We start from the raw sequence: 23,369 nt of genomic DNA, 5'->3' as shown, positions 1-23,369 counted from the left end.
TGGTTTCCCCAGACATTCAGACATTATCTTCGGTAGAGTAATTAGAGAACAAGCCGTTTAGGTGACTTTTTCCACTAAGGTTTGCAAACATCAGACGTCTCTTTGAAGCAGCTCAACTTACTGGATCATACTGATGTAAGTCTCCACGTTCATCATGTCGCCGTCACGCCAGTCGTTCTTGAAGCCAAGCACCAGGGTGTTTGGCTTAAGGCGGCCCAGGCCAGCAGCCTTGGGGGGGAAAAGAATTTAAATCACGGTCACATTAATTCACTTATTGACTCATTTCTGTTATGGTGCCAATGTACACTTGTTTAAACTTAAGCCAATCAGCACCATATTTAGAGATAAGGATGTCTCTTGTGATATTCTATATTTTTCTTCTCATCAATAAGTGCACAGACACACTGTATGCATCCTACTAACATGTATTGTGTGTGTATCAAAGCCTGATATAGCTTATGTCTGTGCCATAGAGCGCCATAGTTGTCGATTAACGTTAATCAAAAAATGATTTTTTTAAAATAAAATTTTTTATTTGTGAGGTATTTTTCAAGATTGACTTTGTCAGAAGGAACCAGTGGGCCTGCAGCTCAGAGCGTCACACAGAGAAGTAAAGTCATGGGATTTGGGGGAAATAAGAAAATATGAAATAATGCCAGTTAAATTCTTTTCTTTTCCCTTTGTTACCTGGGAACCATTGTTTTCTATGTAGCCTAATGAGACCTTGTATGTGATTCTGGGCTATAAATGTAACAACTGACATGAACTGAGCTCATTAAGGGCATGCAGGTCCCAAAGCCAATACACATTACAGCCTCTTACACACAGAACTGAACTATCCTCAGCTGGGAAAAATAATTTCAAATATTTCCAGATGACAACATTCTTGAACAATTGTGTTTGCTGGTCTTGATAAGCCTCTAATGGCATATTTATCACAAGTGGAGAACACTGAGCCAACACTGCTGGCTGTTGGTACCTGTTGGCACTTGCTGCGCGAGTCTACAAGAGGCTTGAGCAACGCCTCTTGGGAATTAATCTCTGCAAGTAAATGGCTGACGTATCTGAGTGCAGTTGTTTGCCGTTTACTCTGTGATATCCTCCAGAGCAACGCAGGCAGAATTCATCTGAATCCTACCTGGAGCAGGTATTGAGTTCCCTGCCTCATGTCCTCAGCAAACACCGGCGTGTAGAAGGCCTTGGTCTCATTCTTCAGCAGCCAGCGCTGATACCGGGCCTGGTCTGTGGCCAGATCTTTGAAGTTTGGCCTTCTGTAGCCCTGTGGGGAGGCACACACAAAATATAACTAATGAACCAGCCGTGCATTTGGAACAACAAACATGTCAACAATTCTGTGGGTCAACTTTTCCAAGGCTGCTTAATTTAATCAGATGTTTCAGGTCAGACTGAAGACTGAAGAATTCAACCTGCTCTGAATCTCCTCATCAGAAACTTTGTTTATTTCTGAAGAAAAGAGCTCACAAAGCTGCTCTTCAGCCAGGAAACTGTAATACCATTAACTGGGAGTGTTTGCACCATTTAACTGGAGCTGAGCTCTCTCTCTCTCTCAGCCCAAATGGAGGCAACAGAAGGAGGCAGGAGAGCAGATCAGGGGCCACTTGTGGAGGGCTACGTGGTCCACAGAGGCAGAGAGCTGCTGAACTGCACAGAGCCTGCATTCATCCAATCAAAATGGCCTTTCCATTGTGAAGCAGTTATGCCTGGCAGGGGATTTGTGAAAGGCTTTCTACACTGTGTAAACGGGAGTGGAACAAACGCACTGACTGTATGAGCACTGTGGCTCACTGAGGTGCTCACGTCTGAGCTCTGCATGGACGACATCATACATCAGCCAATAATTTGTTTATATTCACATGCAGAGAAATGTCAAAGATAGGTTTGAGATCATTTTAAAACAGTGGCTCCACTCCACAGTTTGTTCAGCTGAACTATAAAATGTTGAACTCACTACATATCTCAGCAACATAAAAATACAAAAGTAAGAAATTCTTACAAAAAAAGCTCTCTACAAGCTAAGATAGTGCTTGTGTTTTCATGGTGCAACTTGATTTAATGAATCACTCATTTCATATGAACTTGCAGTTAATAAGAGCTTAGTGAGGACTTAACAGACTCACTAGGTAAAGGATTTACACAGAGTTGGTGTAACCCAACCCAGGGGCCCACATAGTGTAGTTAAGCCTCTCTTTCAGTTTGGTTGTTCGTAAGTGACATCAGCCTTTGTGGGCAAAACAGTTTGCTGCCAGCAAACTGTAGTAGGACCATAATCTGACTTTTTAAAATAGCTTTATGACAGCTGGTGTTTCAGGAGTGCAAAGGGTTAAAAAACAGAAAAGAATTTGAGGTAAGGCTAATTACTCTCGACTGTGTGACATTCAGTCAACAAGTTGACATCGGAAAGTCTCTCTGAAAGTTTGTTTTCAAAAACATCTTCAATATTTAATCAAATCCTTTCATCAATAATGTCATATTAGTTGGAGTGGGAGCATCATGGGCCTCTGAAACAATTTAGGGGGGTTTTAGAACATCTTTTTTTTTTTTTTTTTAAAACACAAAAAGAACAATAATAATCTGCTCACCGTGCGAACATGACCGCAAATCATCAAGCCTACGTTCTTGGTGAAGCTGTGGACCAGGTCCAGAATAGCTGGACGAGAGTTGGGGTAGCCGGTCATCACCAAACACTGAGGTCTACAGACAAATCCAGGAGAAAATATCAGTACGTCAGCATTAGTGCCCGTTGCCAGCGTACGTGTAAACTATGACATAGTTTCCATCTTCTGCCATGACAGCATCGCTTTGAGCTCTGCAGCCACCTCCTTCAGTCTCCTTAGCACAGAAGAAAGAAAAACGGGAGCAAAGTAGCGCACTTCAAAGCAAATATGTTAAGCACCATGGGATTGAATGGAGGCGGTGAGAAGAGACAGGAGGGAGCTCAGAGGAATACACAAGACATTCCGAAGACACCATCAGATGCCTTTTAATCTCTTGAATGGTTTGCTGCCATGGGAACAGTCCAGAGGCACATTATCACTAATACGTTCTCGAAAGCACCACTGCACCATGTGCATTTAGACAATGAACACATGTAACATGGCAGACATATAGTGTAAATTAGAATATCTGCTTTCGGTACATTTCAAGTTCATCAACAGCAATTATACCAATAAATGCTATTAAAAAATTTCTCCAGCTGTCAACAATGCTTTTATTAGTATTCTTCTTATGCTAATCAACAGTACTTACATCCTTCTTTTCTTTGAATTTCCAGTCGTTTCCCCTGGTTGTTTCATGAAATAAGTACTGTATATGGTTCATATTGGACACTTATTGAAGCATATTGCCAAAATGCGCTGGATTATCATTGTTATCACCTAGCAACTTATAGGGCAAACATATCTTGATGATATGATCACATCATGTCGGTGTTATTCACACCTGTTGTAGGAATCAATCATTCTAACAATATCAGTTATTGATGTTTGCATTTTAACCAAATTACACGTTACACAATAGGTTTAGTTATATTGAGTGATTTTCTGTACTATTGCCACATCATGATATGCCTTACATCCATATTGGAGAATATGCTGTTAATACTGTTATAGTGATTACAACCATACAGCACAGCACTAGCCACAGATAAAGTTTCCCCCCACAACACATATAACAATTCTTAAATAGCCACAGAAAGGTTATTTGCAGCTTCACAGCTTTTGTGTGTAAACTATAAATTGTGTTGGACAATGACTAGTGTGTGAGCTGTCAGCACAGCTCATTTGACGACAGGATACACTAACAGCCATATTTCATGGCTTTCATGGCTCATGCAAACAAATTATTCAATTAGCATGGTGATATATACATGGTAAAGAATTAGTATGCATGTTCAAAACGCTGAGACCATCTACAGGCTGTGGCTCAGTGGTACAGTGGGCTCCTCCAGTCCAACAACCTTTGGGCAAGATACTGAACTCCATATTGCTCCTGAAGCTGTGTGAATGCTTGGTCTCCAACTGATGAGCAGGTTGGCACCTTGTATGGTAGCCCCTGCCATCAGCGTATGAATGGGTATGAATGGGCGAATGTGAAAAACATGTTACAGCACCGTGCGAGTGGTGGAAAAGCTAAAAAGGCGTTACACAAGTTTTCACTATCAGTGTGAGAAGACTGCTTTTCATAGAAATAGGTGCTGGTTCAGCTTGAAGGAAGTTAGTTGGTTAGTTGGGGTGCCTCGTCATATTTGGTACCTGAAGTTTTTGACATGGTCCTCCACTCCGCTGAGGTGCAGAGTGTGGGTCAGGGCCTGGTGGTAGGTCAGAGCCTGGGTCGATGAGCCCCAGTTCACATCTGGAAGGGAGGACACGTGCAGGCAGAAACACACAGTGCAGTTAGGAAGTGTGTTTACGGGTCATCCTGCTGGGCCAAACGCCGTCTGACCCATGTGGTGTTACAGGCATCGAGAAGGCCTCGTATGTGTGTGTAGCTGCATGTCAAACTGAGTGTGCACACAGGTGTGGGTTCAGACGCAAGGCCAGGCTTGTGTTTGAAGAGCTGCAAGGATGTATGTCAGGGGAGGGGGGGCAACTTAACAGCTCGATTTCATGTAGCAATGCAATGCGCTTTCTAAATATAATTTACTTGACGCACGCTGTATGTCTTTTCCACTTTTGGTGAAGTTAGGCTAGTAGTTTCACTCTGCTTCAAGTCTATTCAATTTTCCATTTTATTTTATTAAAGATTTCTTTACTGGATTTTTTTTTTCTTGAAACGAGGTTATCTGAAAAAGGTCATCTGAAAAATATGTGAAACCGGATTCTGGACTCAAGATAATTAAATGATGTATGTCATCTATCATATATTGTGCTAATAAGTTACTATGTGTATGAGTAATGTTTTTGTAATTCATATTCTTTATTTAAACACTTTGAGGGTATAAATGTTTGTTTGCACCAATGTCTATAAATCCATAACTCTGTAAACAGTGGATGGACACAAGAAATCTTCATGAACTTGTTGGCCTAATTGTGCCAAATTATTAATTTACGGCTCACCTGGCTTCTTATAGCTGACGTAAATAAAAAGACCCAGAACGATGACGTTGGTCAGGAGAGCAGCCCACCAGTTGATGACAAACATCACCACACAGCACAGCACAGCTCCAGCCAGAGAAACCCACATGTTGTAGTATTTGAAGCTGGGACGCCATCCTACAGCACAGATGAAAGCAAGTCACAACATTGCGACAGAAGGCAAAGGACATTCAAAGGCAGCAAACAAACAGATAGCTAGTCACATACTGTGTGGATATAATAATGTTTGCAATATTAATAATTAAGATGAACTGAGGAAATGCACTTCATGTTAAGGTCAAGTTGAAGTCCAAAGTGGGAACATATTAAATCAGACCTGCAATTAAAATGACAAGAAAAAAAATCAGGATATCATGGTCATCCGCCATGAACTAGGTCTTATTATAGTAAATGTTGCTGTTAAAGAGCATGGATAAAGTTAAAGTTGAAGATGTGCTTGGGTTAAAGAATGGGAGTTAGCAGCCTGTTAGACTGGAGACCAGTGGGTTATACCAGCTATTAGGGACCACATTTGTTTACCGAGTAGCACAAAAACTAGACTAGTGGGAATTTAGTGATGGGATACAGTCACACTGTGTGTAGTTACACAATGACAGAGTCTAAAACACACAGCAGGACATAAAGGGTACATTGATAATGCTCTTCCTCTCAGCCCCATGCAGAGGTTTTATGTGTCCCTGAGAGTGGAGAGATTGGCCCCGTGGAGGCCAGAACACCAAATGAGGCTTATAGTTTGTGGCTGCACAGACAGTAAAATCCATTAGTAAATGTCTGCATTACAGCTTGCCTCTAATTGAGTCATGTACCATTTAAGTCCGTGTAATTATATGACCTGCTTGGAGGAGTGAGAAGCGGACAGAGAATCTGTACCTGGAGTTCTGCTAGAGCTTTGGTATTGAGGGGGGAAAAAGCACAGAACTCAATATAAAAAGAAAAAACTACATGCATTTCATTCAGCTCTTCGCTCAAGGTTCAGTCCTCCCAAACTACAAAAACTGTAAATATGTTCTCACTTACCTACAGTGGTATCTATCCATGCAGACAGTTTGGGTATCATTTGTCCAGGTTTTTAGATAACTGTGTCTAAAGTTTCTGCTTCCAATACAATCAAAGTACACAGAATATCATCTCTTTCCAGAGAAAATGTTTTCATTTATCTGAATAACTCAACTAATTAACGTAAAGGTTCATTAGCATTTTACTAATCTAAATCTGGTATTGAATCCCATTATTGATACTACTCCTTTCTAATCCCCTATTAAAACAATATTTCAACATTATCAATATCAATATTCATAAGCAACTAAGTGTATGAACGTCAGTTAAGTATGTTTAAGTTTGGTTTTGGCCTTTCATCAAGTTAACATTACCTGAATGTTTCGTCCATTTCTTTTCTTTTTCTTTATTAAACAGACAGAGTAACACTGTCTGGAAAAAGATATAGCTGTTAAAGCATGTCATTTTTTATGATTCTTTTCCAACAAAAACTTAATTCCACTGGACATCCCAAAACCTGGAGGATCTGTACAGATGGATACCACAGGAGGTAGCAGAAAGCTTTTCTGTAATTTTGGTGAACCAGCCCTTTAAGAACCAATAACTAGCAAACATAATGGGTAGCATTTTCTGAAAAGTGTACAACATCACCACTGAATATACTAATATATTCTGATATTTTTATGTACTTCTATGTGAGCAGAGATCAGTCCCTAACCTGTATGTCATTTGACAATACCCAGGTTATGTCAGCCAAGAGACAATTCATGCTAGTGTATTGTCCCACGATCATTGCAGCTCCTGGCAAACTCTTCCGATACACCAGATATTAAACAGCAGGGACACACTGAAATGATGTACGCTACATTTAAAAAGGCTTCAAAGTGCCAGAGGCTTTTTGTTCTAACACAACTGTCACTGATCATCACTGCCCAGTGCATCTGATGCAGCGGTGCCTTAGTAACAGTGACAAACACACTCCTGAAGAACAACATAGTAACTGAGTGACTGGAGGACCAAAGGCAAAGGAGGGAAGTTGGTACATAAAGGAATTTCCATCTTAAATCAACCTCATCATAAATATCTAATATCTGACTAATTTTAACAGTTGATTACTGCACTGAGATTTCATGTATTTACATTACCATGCATTAAATATAGTGAAAGGAAGCAACTGGTATTAGAAAAGAAATCTAGAAATCTAGTGTTTAACAAACGCTTTCATCATTTCTTCCTCAAATGATTGTATTTAATGCTTTTGGTGCCCCAAATGTGTTGTTAATAAGGTACAGTTCATTTAAAACTTTCATTGAACCTAGAGCCAAAGGCCATTTAAGGGATATAACCTCTCTGGCTTATGGTACCTATAACCTGACCAGGGTAGAGCCCAAACTTGGATACATCCTTAATGAATATAAAGAAAGAACCAGGTGATTGGACATAAATGTTGAAGGCATCTTTTGATTGTTTCCACTGTATATTTCCCACCGGACACCATGACCTCCTTACATACCCATCTGTGACCTTTGTGGCTACTTTGATGTTTAACCCGTCTTCTCTTGTTTTGATTTACAGGTAATTCACACGTTTTATATTAGCCAGCTGGCTTACACCGGCACATTTACAGCCATGTTGATCAGAATCCCTGTGAAAAACTGGCAAGTTGTATAAATGATCATCTGACTGTTGTTGTAGTACAACTAGAAAATACACGTTAAATCAACCTCAGATTTCCTGTTTGTTTTTCCATGTGAGGTCTGATAGGATTTCTCTTGTGAGCTTTAGAACCCTGGCTCTAAGCTCTTTGAAGCACTCTGCAGCTCAGAATTCATCTAAGAGCTTCAAGTAATTGCTTTTGAAACCCCATCCCTCCCCATCACAATCATTGTCAAACAGCATATGACCCGTGACTCTGCTATAATGGCTGATGAACTGCTCCTTTTTACAATCAGACTGGGGATGTCTCTTTATTCTTAACTTTTGGACACAGCATGTTTTACTTATTTTCTGTCATTTCTGGGTCATGATCTTACCTGGGGAGTTAGCCAGTGAGGCGTGGAACACGGAGAAGTTGATCAAGGCATAGGACGCCAAGAAAAAGTTGGAGATGATGGGGGCAATAATGTTCAACTCAGCTGCAAGAAGATAACATCAAACGGTCAACAACTCCAACCTCAGTTAAGTCATAATGGAAAACTTTCCTGTGATACAACCATCAGCTCAAAATGTCTTCTTGACTAGTCCCCTCAGGATGCATCCTAGATTATTTTCAGTCTGCTAAATGGTAAAGTCAGAAACAGTGAAACTGATGACACTTCATTTCTGGGATCTATAATTTCCTACTGATTTCCAAACATTTTTCAGGAAAGAACCTTGTCATTTGGTATTTATTCTCAGCTCAGCTCAATAAAATATTCAATCATACTTCATTTACTAATGGAATATTTAGGGTTGATTTAATTAATTAATACTAAAGGCATCGGTGGAACATCATCTTTATTTTCCCTTCATCTGTACCAAAATAAATTGTTTTTCCCAGGAAAGCTGCTGGAAATCATTCTGAAATTACATAACAATGAAATAAAGCCTCAACACAAAATCATAATTTAGCTGTTACTTCAGTCTAATATTATCGTACTGTGTATGAGGGTAATGAATATTGCAGCCTGTAGGCTTCTAGTCTTGTTTAAGTGGTGCTTATTGTGACCTCTGACAGTGCAGCCATACCAATGAGGATGAAGGCCAGAGCGATACCGAAAGTCAGGATGTAGCCTCTGAGGGGCTCGTTGTTCTTGCCGTAGCCTTTGGCGAACATGCTGAGGCCGGGGTAGATGTTGTCCTTACATAAAGCCTGTGGAAACAGAACATTAGAGTTTTAGTTGTTAATGATCAAAAAATGTACAACAATTCAAAACACTTGCCATTTGTGTCAGTCAGATATGTTGATGCAGTTTAGGACGAAACACTTACCTGAAAAACTTTAGGTGCACTGACTAAAGAGGCCAGAGCTGAGGACAGAGTGGCAGAGAAGATTCCAGCAGTGATGATGGGTCCAAAACCAGACACCATGCTCATCATCTGAATGGAGGAGTAAATGTAAACCAAACTGTTTGACTTTTGCACCTAACAACAACACTTTTATTTTAACCTCCGTTTCTGAAATGTTCCAAATATATTCAAGCCTCCTCTCCCGATAGAGCAGCTTCATACCTGGAAGTCATTATGGAGTCCATAGCGGCAGCTGCCTTCGCTCTTACAGGTAGAGAAGTCATAGCCAAATTTACAGGAAGCACTAGTGCAGTTTGTGAACTGAGAGCTGACTGTGTCATTCAGGTTTCCACTGGCATCTCTCACAACACAGGAGCCTGGCATGAAAAAGGTATTTTGCACATATTAAAACAGAAATGTGGTAGGCTTCAAAAAGTGCTGATTGTTAATGGTACAGACGGTGTCACATGTAACAGGCATTACTGCACCTGTTGAAACAGCAACACCCAGGTAGACTATTCCTGTGATCACTATGGCCAAAAGGGTTCCTCTAGGAATGGCCAGCTGTGGGTCCTGCAACAAACAACCACAACACAAATTCAAGATTACATACAATCTTTAACTGCATGTTTTAATCCTCATCAATAAAGGGTTTTTAGAGAATGTCATCAATCCTGTGTCTGCCACACTGAAGGCTCTTTCACAATTATTTGTTCCAACAAATTATCACGATGAAAGCACCACTCATATGCACCTGTGCAGAAGAATCTACACAGATAATGAGTTTGCTTTCATTTCAGTGAAATGTATGACATTAGGATAAACCCCTTTAGATGCATCATCTCTTTTTGTTAGTAATTACGCGTGACTCACAGCGAGGTCCCCTGAAATGTTGGCTCCAGCCAGAATACCAGTGGCTGCAGGGAAGAAGATGGCGAAGACGGAAAAGAATGTTTCTCCTCGGAAGTCCGGACCCATGTTTTCCCACATGATTGAACCTGACGGGAAAATAGAGTTTAGCCTTTAGTGTCGACACTGCTAAAGCTATCAGCCCTCGGGGTTATAGGGTGGTACAGATGTTAATTCTGCCTGAAAAGAAGCAGCTTCAGTTGAGGCCATACCGTCGTAACCAAAGAAACCCACAGCTTCCTTCGACTTGACAGAGATGAAACTTCCGATGAAGTAGTTGATGATGGCTGTGATGAGGACCACAAGCAAGAAGATCTGGGCCTACAGAGAAGCAAATTAACTAATTCATTAGTCACAATTGATATCTCAAAGCACGCATCAAGCTCTTTGTCCGCTCATGGGTATTTTTATCAGGATTTAGTCTTAAGCACTACTAGGTTCTACACAGTTCATGTTAGCCGTCAGTGTATCAGAGGTGGGATCCTGTTCTTACCTTGGCCTCCCATTCCATTCCTGCCACAGAGATGCCCAAGAGAAGGATTACTGTGATGGTGCCGACGATTCGGATATCATTGATTTGATCTGTCATGATGGCATCCACGCCCTGAGAGACAATATGAGGAGATGCTTAATGGAATAGCAATGAACCACTACCACATTTGAGTTCTTTGAAATGTAGTTTTACTTAATATTACAAAAGACTCATTTAGACACAGAGGTTTTGTTACGGCCCATGCCCTTTTGTGTTAGTGTTTCACCCTGTCTCCTCCTGTATGTTATGGAGCACCGCCTGTGATCCGGAGGCGTGACTGTTTGGACTGCGGCCCGCCCACACCCGGATGCCATTGGCTGACCGACCAACCAATGAGGGAGCGTCTCAACACCGCGCGCTCCTTTAAAAGAGACTGGAACCAGCAGTCGGGGCAGCTGTTGTTTGATTGTGTGTTAGCAGACGTGGTGTGTGTTGCTCTTCGATAAACAGCTTGCCTCTCCGTGTAAATCCAGTTCCTTTGTTAAAACCCATCGATCCTGTGAGGACTGGGCTTAGACATAGCTACCTTTTTGTTTGTGTGTTGGTAGCTTCGTGTAAACGCTGTTTAGCGCCAAGGGTGCTACTCCCCTGTATTTTTGTTATTAGCTCAGAGTAGGAAGTCTTTTTTTTCCTTTTACTTTTGAGTGGTGTCCCAATTTAGTTAGTTTAGTAAACTCAGGTTGAGTCCTCTTTCGGTTCTGATTTGTTATTTTGTTTGAGTAGCAGCCAACCACCCTCCTCCTTTTTCGTCTGTCATTGTCGATAGTTTGTAATAAAACAACTGTGAGCTGACCTTTCTTGTACACCTGGTCCTTTATGTTTACGCCTCTTTACTCCTAGCGAGCCGGGGCGTAACAGGTTTATTCAGTCTAGACAAATGTCCAATGATGGGGAACTCGGGAGAAAAGCTAGAAAATAAATTGCTGAAGCAACTTCAGGTCACCAAGTTAAAACTGTGAGGTCTTCAGACTATTCAAACCAATATTCCAGAGAAATTATATTAAACTGACAGATAAATAGTAAGAAACAATAACAAAGCAACACCTTTCAGCTTACTTAAAGGAATCTGGCACTAAGTGATCAGGTACTTTGCTCACTATCTAAAACACCTTTATTGTGAAATGTTCAGATTTTCAGTTATCCCAGTCATCACAATTCACATTATAAACACAGCTGTTGGTGCTTTAGCATGTGTTCACGGCTACTTGCTGCAGCCACATTAAAAGATGTCTTAAAACAATAGTCAGGTGTCCATATTAAAGTTAAACCCAGCATTTTGTTTGATGTAATCATTCCTCCTGTTCACAGTGGCCTTTAAGAATTCCCTTTATAATACATGTCCATTGTAAATGATGTTCTGTATTCATTCTGTGTAAAAATACATTACAAAGTTCATCTGAAGTTAATGTGGGGTTTCAGTAGTTTGAATTCATCAAATCAAGTGAGTATCTTCCAAAGTTGGTCTTTTTGGGACAGAATTCCCTCTGTGTGTTACTGTCTCTCCACAGAAGCTCAGCACAGAAACACTGTCATGGGAAACATAGATTTTGCTCGAAAAGGAATGTATCTTTTGAAGTTGAGTTTTCTACCTCAAACTGTGAAGCCTCGTTGTGCACAAAAATATATTCCATCATTTTTATGGGAACATAAGCGTCAAGTCACATTTTGTAACACTGGAAGCACATTAGGATGGAATCTGTTAACGGCCAGGATGAACAGGAGGAATTATTACAATAAGAAGGCCCTGGGTAAGAACCTTCAGCGGAGTTGGTAAAGGTTGGGTATACACAGTCACCAAGACAGACAGAGTGGTAGAATTGCACCAATAAGACATGAGAAACAGCATTAAACATCAACTGCCTGAATGCACCTTGAGACACAGAGAGACTTACGGCAAGAAGTTCCACAACAGTTTCAGCAAAGCCCACCACATACATGGCTACAGCCACTGCATTGGCAAATGCAAAGATCAGACCAATAGAACCTCCAAACTCTGGGCCCAAACTCCTCGAAATCAAGTAGTATGCTCCACCTGGAAATAACAGGTAATGGACAAGATGTTAGTACAAGTTATCTGTTAACTCTCAGTACATTTGACAGTATGGACATCTCCTGAGTTTGTCGAGCTCATTATCCACTGACATTTGTTAGAACACTCTGTAGAGAAGGGCGGTTTGCACGTTTCCTCAGCCTGACCAGGATAGAGACCACCAATCCTCGTTTCCTTTGTCTCTTTCCAGACAACAGTTTGTGGTGAAAAAAGGGTTGTTCACCAATGACGTGATATACAAAAGTTGCTCTTTAATACACTGTATGAGGGGTTCACCCACACAAAACCAACTCATGGGAAAGGTCCCCAGTGCAGCCCACGCTCTATATTAAGGGTATTTTAGTTTCAGGATCACATATCACACTGCCAATCAGCTTACTGAAACAGCATGCGTGTTCGTGTCAGCGGGGCTAGGCATGGTCCCTCCAACACTCTCTACTCCTACACCTGCCTGCCACCTTGGACTTACCAAAAGACCATGGTGGATTCAGCAGAAAACAGACGTGCATTATGTTGTGGATGGATCTGTCTATGGAAAACTGTGTTGTAGAATTAAATCTTTTAAGTTTTAGGTCCCCATGCTCAAATGGGGCTCATTTTGGTCTGACCACTCATCAAGTGTGTAGAAATCTGGCTATTATCTATGGAATTATAAAACAATATTACTATTGAGAAAGCTACTGAGAAAGAAAAAATCCAAACTACCACTTTAAGCCTTATACATATTAAGTACAGTCTTGTTTTTGAGTAAGAAATTCACCTTGACTGCTCCAAACCCCTTTTACACTGTGTATACATTGGCTTTATAGTGCAAGCAGCACAGCGGCTATAGTTGTACATCACCCTACATTCACACATAAAGAAGAAAATCAAACTTCATTTTAACAATAAAAGTAACTCAGTACTTTTTACAAAATGTAACCATGAGTGTATCCAACACTAATGTAACAGTCCTCAACATATATTTGTTTTGACATTTGACAAAGCTCTTACTTTACTGAAATGTAAAAACCTCATTACCTCAATGACTGTTTTGACATTTTATTAACTTTCAACTGCTGTATTACTATGTAGCAGGGATGCCAATGACAAACCTAACATTGAAATAAGGCCACTGTGCACGTCTGTGAGGGGAAAATATTTGATACTACTTTCTGTCTGCCTCAAAGACAAAAGGTATCATTTCTACTACAGTATGAAATACTGAACTAATTACAAGCCTATTTTGCCTGATCCAATGACTGAGGAATGTGTTAACGTCCATGTGGGACCACCCAGCCGGAGCTACCACTGCTTCCATTCACTTCAACACAAAGTGTTGCAATCTCAGGACTCATTAAATTTCTCCCCTCACTGAGGCCACTGGGGTGGATGTGTATCTAACCCTTCTTTCATCTGAATCCAAGTAGAGCTCCACACACAACTCTACACTGTGATGGATGACTGATAGCTGATCATGCTGCTTAAAATCACACATGTGGATTACCTCGTTTCACACCAAACAGCAGGAAGAGGCCAAATGTTACGCAAGATCTCTGCTGCTCCAGAGGAGGATTCGAGTCAGTCACCGCTCATTGAGGTATTATCCTTTTGGGACATATTCTCTTGTGACTTTAGATGGACGATCATTCTAGCAAACAAAGTGAAAGGATAAATACCTCCTCGTACAAATCCGTTGGTGGCGATGGCAGAGGTGGAAAGGCCAGTGATGGTAGTCACTACAGTAGCCATGGCAACGATCAAACAGGAGAGAGCTGCGGAAGAAAGCACAGTATGACCTTTACAAAGCTCTTCAATTAAAAGAATGTGTGATACTGTTAACAGTTTTCTAGCAGGTCCTCCAATCACTCTGGGAGCTCTGTGAAAAGTTACAGCACGTCTGCCTCATGTGTCACTTTGTGGTGATATTTCACATCAAAGTGGAGAATTATCAACAAGCGCTGGGTGGTCAGGGGCAGTTGGGAGTTGTGCTGCGTGTGTGAAGCGAGAAAGCAACTGACACAGAGAGTTGAACACGGGCCTTAAAATGGCCACCGAGTGAGCGCCAAAGTGTCAGTAAATATGGGCTGTGTGCCACAATGATTAGTCCCTTTTCTGGCCAGTGACATGCGAATGTGTCAGTTATATGCAGTCTTTGATACACGGCCAATGTTTTCCTTTGATGGGACACACAAGCGCCTGACCGACTGACCACTTTGTTTCTCTGTAGCCTGGATCATCTAACATCAGTTAAAGGTGGGTGCCAAAGTTCTCTCATATCTCTCCAGTGGTACCTGCCCTGCAGGCAGTTTTGCTTTTATTTGTGCAGGTTTGGAGATTTCTACTTCCACCTCAACAGCTGGATGTTTAATATCTTCTTAAAATATAATTTTCTTCCTGAGAGTGTACTCTTACTTGTGTCTATTTAATTTTTTTGTTTTGTCTAATCTTTTATTACTGAAATCAGTTTTGCCCATTTTATTGAGGACAAGTCTGACATCATCCACTCTTCTTGTTAAGTAACAGTGTTCTTATACCTTTAACCACGGACTGCACACACAACTTCCCATGTCCACAGTACAGGCTGATCATTTCCTTTTGAAGGCAGGATACTGTAAATAAACTGAGCTCATAGGTGACCTCGGCTTACCTATTCCAGACTGACCCACGATCCATGACATGCGGATGAAGAGCATCACACCCCAAATGTTTAACATGCAGCGGACCTGCAGAGAGGAGGGACTGTTAATGTGGGTGCAAGAGAAGGAACAGGTTCAATTCAACGAGACAAGTAGTTTTTCAATGTTCTACTTTCTACTGCTGGGTTTTTCCAATCAAAGATTCAACTATTTTTTGATATTAATAACATTTAGAAAACTACCACATTAACTGTAACATTTCAGAGGGAGATTGAGAAAAGTGTTGAGAACCAAATTAAAGCTCCACGTGGCTCATGCCAGCCAGAGAAGTATCTGCCTAAAATACAAGAACCTCAGTTCTTGGATGTCCTGTACGGTGCTGCACACAGCTGCTTGTTCTCTCATTTTTAAACAGATGAAGGAAAAAAATGCAACGCTGTGTCTAAACAGGCCACTGATGGGGAAGACAATGAGAGAGTAAACTCTGAATTTTCTATGTGAAAAAAATCATGTTACATCATATTAAATTAAATACTAACATGAGAATCAGGTGTGAATATTTAGACAAAATGAGAATAATCTTTTACTCTTCTATCATTATTATACTGACTCGACTAGACTGATTAGACTTTATTTTTAGACTTTATTCTGATGTTTGATCTTGTTAAAGTCTACCTTTATTTTTTGACATTGCAACTTAAGTTTCTTTGTTTTGTTTTGGAAGAAAAAATTGAAATAAAATAATTTCTGAATTACTTAACAACATAGATGGAATCGTTTTCAAGTGTGCTGCTTACAAAATTGCTACCAAACACACAGTCGCGGAAACGAAAACACTTTGTTGACTCTTCACCAGAGTGAGGAAATAAAGAATCCCTCCCGGCTCCAGAGGTACAGGTTTTCAACTGACCCTGACCTTGGATCCCCTCTCCCTGCTGTGACTATCACACTTTCAGAAGATTAAATTAAGATGATATCTTACACCACTTGATAAGAGTCATTAAAAACCAAGAAACATGAGTGCTGGGGTTGAGTTTACATTAGAGAGGAAGGAAGGACATCTCATGTCAAAATAAAAGCTGGATGAGAACACCCAGACACATCTTAACATGAAAGATTCATCCTCTACCGACTGTGCTTTCAATAAATTAAACACATTCAGCATAAACAACATCTTTCTGTTGTTGTGAGCAATTTCTTCCTCCACCAACTGACTGGAGCCCCCAGTAGTTCACGCTCATGCTCCAAAATCCTTGACAGAGTGTCATCTACTTGAACATTAGGTTCATACTATGTAGCGGCTCACCCTATGGCTCACCTGTGATCCATTTTACTGAGTTTAACTGCCAACTTTCAGCGTGCTTTAGTGGTTTAGGCTCACAGTACAATTCATTACACCTCTAACAGTACAAAAGAAGTAAGAATAGCAATGTTACTATATCTAATCATTGAGTTTACCCTCGTGATTTTTTACAGTGCATAAGGGTGATTTGTTTTAAAAACAGCAAGTAAAGACAAGGGAAGACCACAAAAACTTCAAGAGAAAGCAAGGTTTAAAAAGAACATTTCACTTTGACTCACCAGCACCCCCTTAATCCAGCCAAATTTGACCACTCCTTTGGATTCGGCTGACTCTTTCGCAGCAGCCTCCTCGGCCGGGGTCAGCTCATCACCATTGGCAAACCCATCCTCGAATGGCTCCTAAGCACAAAAAATAAAATCATGTTTGTATGCGAAACACTGAATGTGACGAAACATTGGTGTCGTCACCCATAGCCCGCTCAACAGACATTGTGAGTCCTGGATTTGGAGATGGTGACCTTGCAGCTAGAACATTAAAATTTGGTCAAAGGGATGAATAGTTTGTGTAGCAGTACTAGGACAAGGAAACAATCCCCATGGCTGACAGAAAACCCTTAGGAGAATTAAGACTGCTCTGTGTCATTTTCCAAAGACTCCTCTGCAAAGGCAACTTTGGAAAAGATAAAAAAATGTATGGATCTGACTTAACTGCATTTCCATGTGATATCTGGATCACTTTTAATCAACAGCACAGGAGGCAAAATAATCATGTAATGTTAATGTGACAAAAATCCTGTGGCTGACCGGTTTAATTTCTCTTGAAACCAAGCTCTTTTAAGACGCCAGCTCTTAAAAACAGAGACACTGACAGTGTTACCACAGCAGTTAAAACACAGGAAGCCCCCTCCTGTGTGCAGACAATATTGTGACGTTGGTGGCCTCGCTGCCATGATTCTTTGAGTATACAGCATATTGTTCATTCTGCATTTACAGCACTGGTAATGACCTCAGGATGAACACAGGGCGTCTGCAAACCAATCCTCTGTGCTTATTCTGAAGCTGCCACGACATTTCCTCCCTCCACTGGCCGAGGAAATTGTACATAAAAGGGTGTCGGGTAAAAATAAGCTCAACAGCATGACTTCAGAACAGCTCTGACATCCATTACAACAGCTGAACAAAAGTCATCACTAGAGTCATTACTATCCTTTTCATGACCTAATGTTAAACAGCAGTTAGTTAGCCTATCACTGTAATGTCTACTGCTGCCACAATAAAACTGAGGGTTGGAATGAAAAACATACTGACAATTTTGTCGTTTTTAAAGTCTCGCTGCTTCGAAAGCTAAAAAAGTTTAATCTCCGCTTTTTCTTCCTCTGAGGACCATGACCAGTTCAGTCTGTGAAAATAACTATTATACTAGATTCAAGGCTACTGGATCACCAAAACCCAACATGATTGACTCTATGGGGACAGTGAGCACGCACTGCTAATACAAAAGGGGCCCTGTGGAGTTTTCTTGCGGAAAAAACAAAAGTTGTTCGCATTCAGCGTTTCTCGCCAAAAGCTAATGTCTTTGTTCTTGACAAATGTGTTGAGTGCATTTTTTAACACTTCAAATCCAGCATTGTTAACATCTATGTTTACTAGCTTGCGGTCTTCTTCTTGGTGCATTGCAGCATTATCTTGTTGCGTTATCAGCGCCTGTTAATCAGTGTTCGAGTATATGTGGATCTAAGTTGGCGGCTTGGCCTAAAACTGGTGAAAGATTTTATACAGCTATGTGATAACTATTCCATCGACATGCTGCTATTGTTCAATACATTTCCACCGCCAACAGTGCTGCCGCTATAACTGCTGTATTTTTAGAATAATACTGTCATAATGGACTGTACATGTCAAAGGCAGGTTATTGATCCTATCAAAAAGACTGTATGTGGCACATTAAGCCACAAAATCTGATTCTACATTTGGCTTGGAAAATGGCAACTTATTAGTAACAATTTCATGTGTTTCAGCGTATCCCTGTTTGTCTCAATATGAGATGCCAATGTAAAGACACATTTTCAGTTTCCTTTGGATATGGATGACCTTGGGTTTATGGATCCTCTTCCACTGTGTCGTTTTACAGCAGTAGAAAGGAAGTGTGGTGATGTAGTTCTGGCCTGCTGAGCAGACCCGGTTCATTGATCAGCAGTAATGTGCCCATGCCTTCGGGGTTCGTGTCCACTGACGAGGACAATAGTGTACACAGCCCAAGAGTGACGCACGCTGACTAATTGTGCAAATTAACTCTGAACAAAGGGAACTGGACAAAAACAAACAGGGTAGTGATTAATGTAGTAGGGGTAATGAATGCATTTATCTAAATTAAGTAGATGGTACAGGATAATGTTGAAAAGTCATTTTCTTACATCTTTCTAATAGATTAGTGAGGCATCCGTGCAGCTGAAAGTGAAAGTTGCAGATTTTTCACATTAAAAGCGTTCAAGTGGATGAAAAGACATACAGTAAATAGACTGATAAGATCTACACCACAGACATCGGCGCAAACTGCTTTTTAAATGTATAATTTGACATGTCTCTGCGTTTTTTTTAAATTAATTGTCTTCTTGCTTTTTACACTGTGGTTGCTTGTGTCTGGCAATGAACAATGAACAAGAAAACTAAAAAGTAGATCATTTAGTGAATGGAAACCCTATTTACGTTAAAAAGGGAAACTCTGGTGGAGGGAATCACTGCTGCAGAAATTACATGACAGATTATGCTAAATTTGAGCCCCCCTTAAATGCCTTCATTATTGAATTGCCTTTTTTTCTTTGTGCCAGCATTCATTTGAGAACTTACTGTGTCTAAACTAACATGGCTGCATCCTGAAGGATTCAAGCTTGACTAGAAATGGAGGAGACGTGAGTGACATGTGAAAGAACACATCTCAGCAGAGAGGCTCTGTTACATTCTGTGGGGTGTATAAATAGGTGTTATAAATTATCCATGAGTGCCAGGCCTCTGGCATGCACAGACCTGAGCTGTGGGAGGGGGGGCTTGAGCATCACTCAGCATCCCTTCCCGTGGACCATCTGTCAACATCAACACCCTGCCTGTGTCCCCTCAATGACTCAGCAACACTGCTGAGATCTGGCCAAGGTAGCTCGACAGGCTGTAGAGAGCTAAAATCCCTCCATGTAAGGGTTAACTTCAGTTCCAAATGTATTTGTACACTTACAAGGACACTTTTGCTCATTATGAGTTTTATTCATCAATCCTCTTAGAAGCCAAAACATGATCATATGGTATTCTGTTCAGGGGCAACAACTGAACCAGCCAATACAATCAAAAGATATTAAGTCAACATTTAAGTAACCATAATGGTCTGATACAGCTGCAATGTTGAAGTGAAATGGATGACAAAAACATCTGGTCTTTTATTAGCATTAAGCATAAAGCACTCATTTTGGCATTTCAATTGAAGAAAATAGCCCAATATCAAGTCTCAGAATGATAAGTCAAAGAAACTCCTCATCACATTGTGGAACACAGGCTATGGGACCAGAAGCTAGAGAAGCAGTGGCTTAGCTTGGACTTTGTCGGAGAATACGCTACTGGCAATACTGGTGTAGAGTACAAGGGCTTAGTCTAATCAAATAATAAGTAAAAAGAAGACCGACTGGTGTTGAGCAATACCAAATTAAACGATACATGTGTTTTGCTTATTTTACTAACTGTATTAAAGGGTTTTTGTTTTGTGTGCAAAATTGTTTGGGTATACCAAAACTTAGGTGTTGTGTTGGCATCAAAACATTTCAAATGTACACTGCCATACTTCCAATTACAAGCAAGAGGCTTGAAAAAACCAGTGGAAGCAAAATTATGCAGGACGTGCTGTAAACCCTCTTTTCCTCGTCAATCCTGAGTTACCAGAAGAAGGAAGAAACGCGCATCTAGTGTACGGCTGAACCTCTCTGATGAGAAAATGTTACAGCAGGGCACAGCATTACTCTGAAGAACTACAAAAGCATAAAAACTGAAAACAGATGTTTTCTTGACAAAACATATAGACGAAGGTATAATATTTTTCCAGAGAGTTTTGACAAAACTTTAGAAGTAATTCCCTACAGCGGATACACACATCCATGTTTGTGTGTTAGAGAGCATAGTGGACAGATTATATGTAGTATCTGCTGCATTAGTTACCATCCCACCTTTCTCTTTACTGGAGACAGTGGACGTCTTCTTCCTGTCTTACCATCAACCAGCACAACAAAGTAAGCAGTGCAAACATTCCAATGGAATCAAACTAAAGGTCAGGAATCAAACAGAAATCAGGTAGAGTGAAAACATAATTCTTGGCAGGAGCTGTGTTGGGACCCGTCCAAAAGATAACCCCATGGGACAAAGCAGGAAATTAAAGGAAGAATTCCTTTCTCAACAGCCAATGGGCCATGACACGGACAGTGTGCTCTCACTGGAAGTCTCTGACTCTACATGAGTCACACTCACATCCCTTCATTTGAAGTATTTGCTGTCTAACACATTGTTCTTTGTAACAAAGAATACCTGAAGAGCAGTGACCCTCCAAAAGTGAAGTAATGATATTGTCCAACTCTGGTTAATGACTAAGAGGCTCCATTAATCGACTTCAGCAGATACAAATGGAACAGCTGAGAAACAATCTTGAGGCATGCAACAGACATGTGTTCAAAGAGAACACATGATCAAGATTTATGGATTATAGCTGAGTCGTATGACTCAGTGGTCACCACATCTTACTTCATTGAGTAAATGGCTCCACTTGAAGGCATGGTGAAAGGCTTGTTGCCATAGAGACAGCCTCTCTGATGATGGTGTTGCCCTTGGTTGTAAACATAAGTGATAAAGTAGCCGTCTTCTGCCTCTTTTTGGACTTCCAGCAAATTAATAGTCATGTTTCTTTTAAAACTGACGTTCAGAGCACAAGCACAAAGTCTAAATAAAATTAGTAAGAATGGGATTTTAGTCAGGGACTAAGTGACCACAGAGTGAGTAAATAAAGCTTTACAACTAAGCAGCTTTAGGTACTTGACTGACTGCAATAGTTGTTCAGTACCATAAAAAGTTCTAAAGATGTCGACACAAAGCCCTAAATGACAACTACGCTTGGTTCGACATGTGTAATTTAATGAAATTCATTTCAGTGGCTGTGGCTTTTTGAACTGCCTGAAAAGCAAACTGAGCTCCAGCATACCATTCTGTGGCATGAGGTTGGTTTAACAATTCAAAGATAATTAAATCTGCTACTGGCAACAATTATTGAAACAGCTGGGCTATGGGACATAAAATTCTTAGCCAAGAGTGATGTCAGGTCAACCTACTGATGTCATTATGCAACACTGACATGAGGGGCTGCTGCCCTTGTGTGGCATTAGGGACACTGTCAACCAGGGAGCATCTGTTTGGTTGGTTTGTAGAAGGGGGTCAGACTGGATGCCAGCTTCTGCCTGACTCTGCCTCTTCATGTCATCTCTAATGGAGACCCGCAGTGTGCCTCACATCATGAGTATCATGAGACACTGTTCTGCTGTGTTTTCTGTTTGTCAACTACAGGTGATTGAAAGAATGCTTTAACACATCCATGAGATCTGTTAGCTCTGACTGATTTATCTTTATGACATGAAGCTCAGGAATGTGGAAACACTGGCTTCCTGTTCATGATTAGACATGTATGCTGCAAAAATCTGAAAAATGATCATGTGCTTTGACAAATTTAGTCCATTGGGTTGATTTGCAAAAGAGACACAGTAAAGATAAAACAGAGATGCAGTGTTTCTTCTTTTTTTAAAAAAAAAAGGTCTGAAATTAGACCACAGCATGCAGTATAAAATCAAAAACTGAGCTGGAGGAGTGCCTTGGTAGCAATAAAGGATAAAAATGTCAAAATACAAGTGTTGGAAAACCTATTCCGAGATTTCCTTGTGTATCAAATCTATTCAATATATTTGAATATTGTGAAAACAGCTTCCAACTAGTTTTTCACAGTCTGGACCAACACTGCGGTATGGTGTTCTTCGTGTCATCTGCAGTTCTTAGAAGAACCTCTTTGTGTGCGTTTTTAACTAGCCACCATTTTTTCCATCTGTGAAAGTCCTGCCAATGGGGATCGAGAGAGCATGTCCAAATCTTCCAGCCAAAGCAGTTCCACACTAAATAGATCTTAATTACTACAGTACACTACACAAAACACCATCTTAGGGTCAGCTTTAAGCCATCGGCCCCAACATTCGTCCACAGTTTGGTATTCTTCTTATGCAGCACAAGCTCTATATGCTGCCTAGTATGTACGAAGCAGACAGTAACTTCAACTCAAGACTTGTATCTGGTGTGGCTGAGAGCTCTTACTGTTGAGTGCACGGCACAGAACAGAGCAGACGACACAGGACGAGTTAGTGAACATTATCTACATGGCTGAAGCTACACAAAGACTGGCTTTGCGCAACAATGCCAAAGCATCGAGAGCTTAGCACGGCAGTCCTAACTGTACCATTACTTGCCACGGACGACATTGTTCCAAAAAAGAAAACCTAATGATGCAATTAGATTTCACAAAAGTTACCGCTGGACAAAGACTAAAAAGTCAAGTGAGGTTTAAAGAAATGTTTCAAGACCTTCTACAAATCCTGTATGACTTGACGAGAAAGCCAGGACGGTGCTTCATTTCCAGGAAACACTGGCATGTTCTGCTGACTACATGCTAATAAATAATTCATCCCCCATAAATTATCAGGACTGACGCAAAACACCTAATCAAAAAACAAATACGGCTCCTGTTTGTGACAGGGGGGCTGGAACTGCCAGTTTGGCTCTGAGATACATCACGGAAAAAC

The 23,369-nt window shown here is 40.7% G+C and overlaps 1 protein-coding gene across 1 annotated transcript in view; it reads right to left on the bottom strand.

Moving 5' to 3' along the window:
- The window catches only part of slc12a2 (solute carrier family 12 member 2), a 54,954-nt gene that overhangs the window by 17,767 nt on the left and 13,818 nt on the right, over window positions 1-23,369 (bottom strand). The window contains exons 2-18 of the mRNA XM_070850418.1: window positions 16,789-16,908; window positions 15,219-15,294; window positions 14,248-14,343; window positions 12,432-12,571; window positions 10,501-10,611; window positions 10,220-10,328; window positions 9,972-10,096; window positions 9,587-9,671; window positions 9,321-9,475; window positions 9,081-9,188; window positions 8,838-8,961; window positions 8,144-8,245; window positions 5,076-5,231; window positions 4,272-4,371; window positions 2,601-2,712; window positions 1,139-1,279; window positions 122-228 (exon numbers count right to left, since the gene is read on the bottom strand). Of these exons, the coding sequence (XP_070706519.1) occupies window positions 122-228; window positions 1,139-1,279; window positions 2,601-2,712; window positions 4,272-4,371; window positions 5,076-5,231; window positions 8,144-8,245; window positions 8,838-8,961; window positions 9,081-9,188; window positions 9,321-9,475; window positions 9,587-9,671; window positions 9,972-10,096; window positions 10,220-10,328; window positions 10,501-10,611; window positions 12,432-12,571; window positions 14,248-14,343; window positions 15,219-15,294; window positions 16,789-16,908 (1,967 nt within the window). The remainder of the gene's footprint in view (window positions 1-121; window positions 229-1,138; window positions 1,280-2,600; window positions 2,713-4,271; window positions 4,372-5,075; window positions 5,232-8,143; window positions 8,246-8,837; window positions 8,962-9,080; window positions 9,189-9,320; window positions 9,476-9,586; window positions 9,672-9,971; window positions 10,097-10,219; window positions 10,329-10,500; window positions 10,612-12,431; window positions 12,572-14,247; window positions 14,344-15,218; window positions 15,295-16,788; window positions 16,909-23,369) is intronic.

This window comes from Pempheris klunzingeri, chromosome 19 (assembly GCF_042242105.1).
Source record: "Pempheris klunzingeri isolate RE-2024b chromosome 19, fPemKlu1.hap1, whole genome shotgun sequence".
NCBI lineage: Eukaryota > Metazoa > Chordata > Actinopteri > Acropomatiformes > Pempheridae > Pempheris > Pempheris klunzingeri.
Note: the sequence above shows the minus strand (reverse complement) of the source record. Positions and strands in the feature narration are given on the sequence as shown.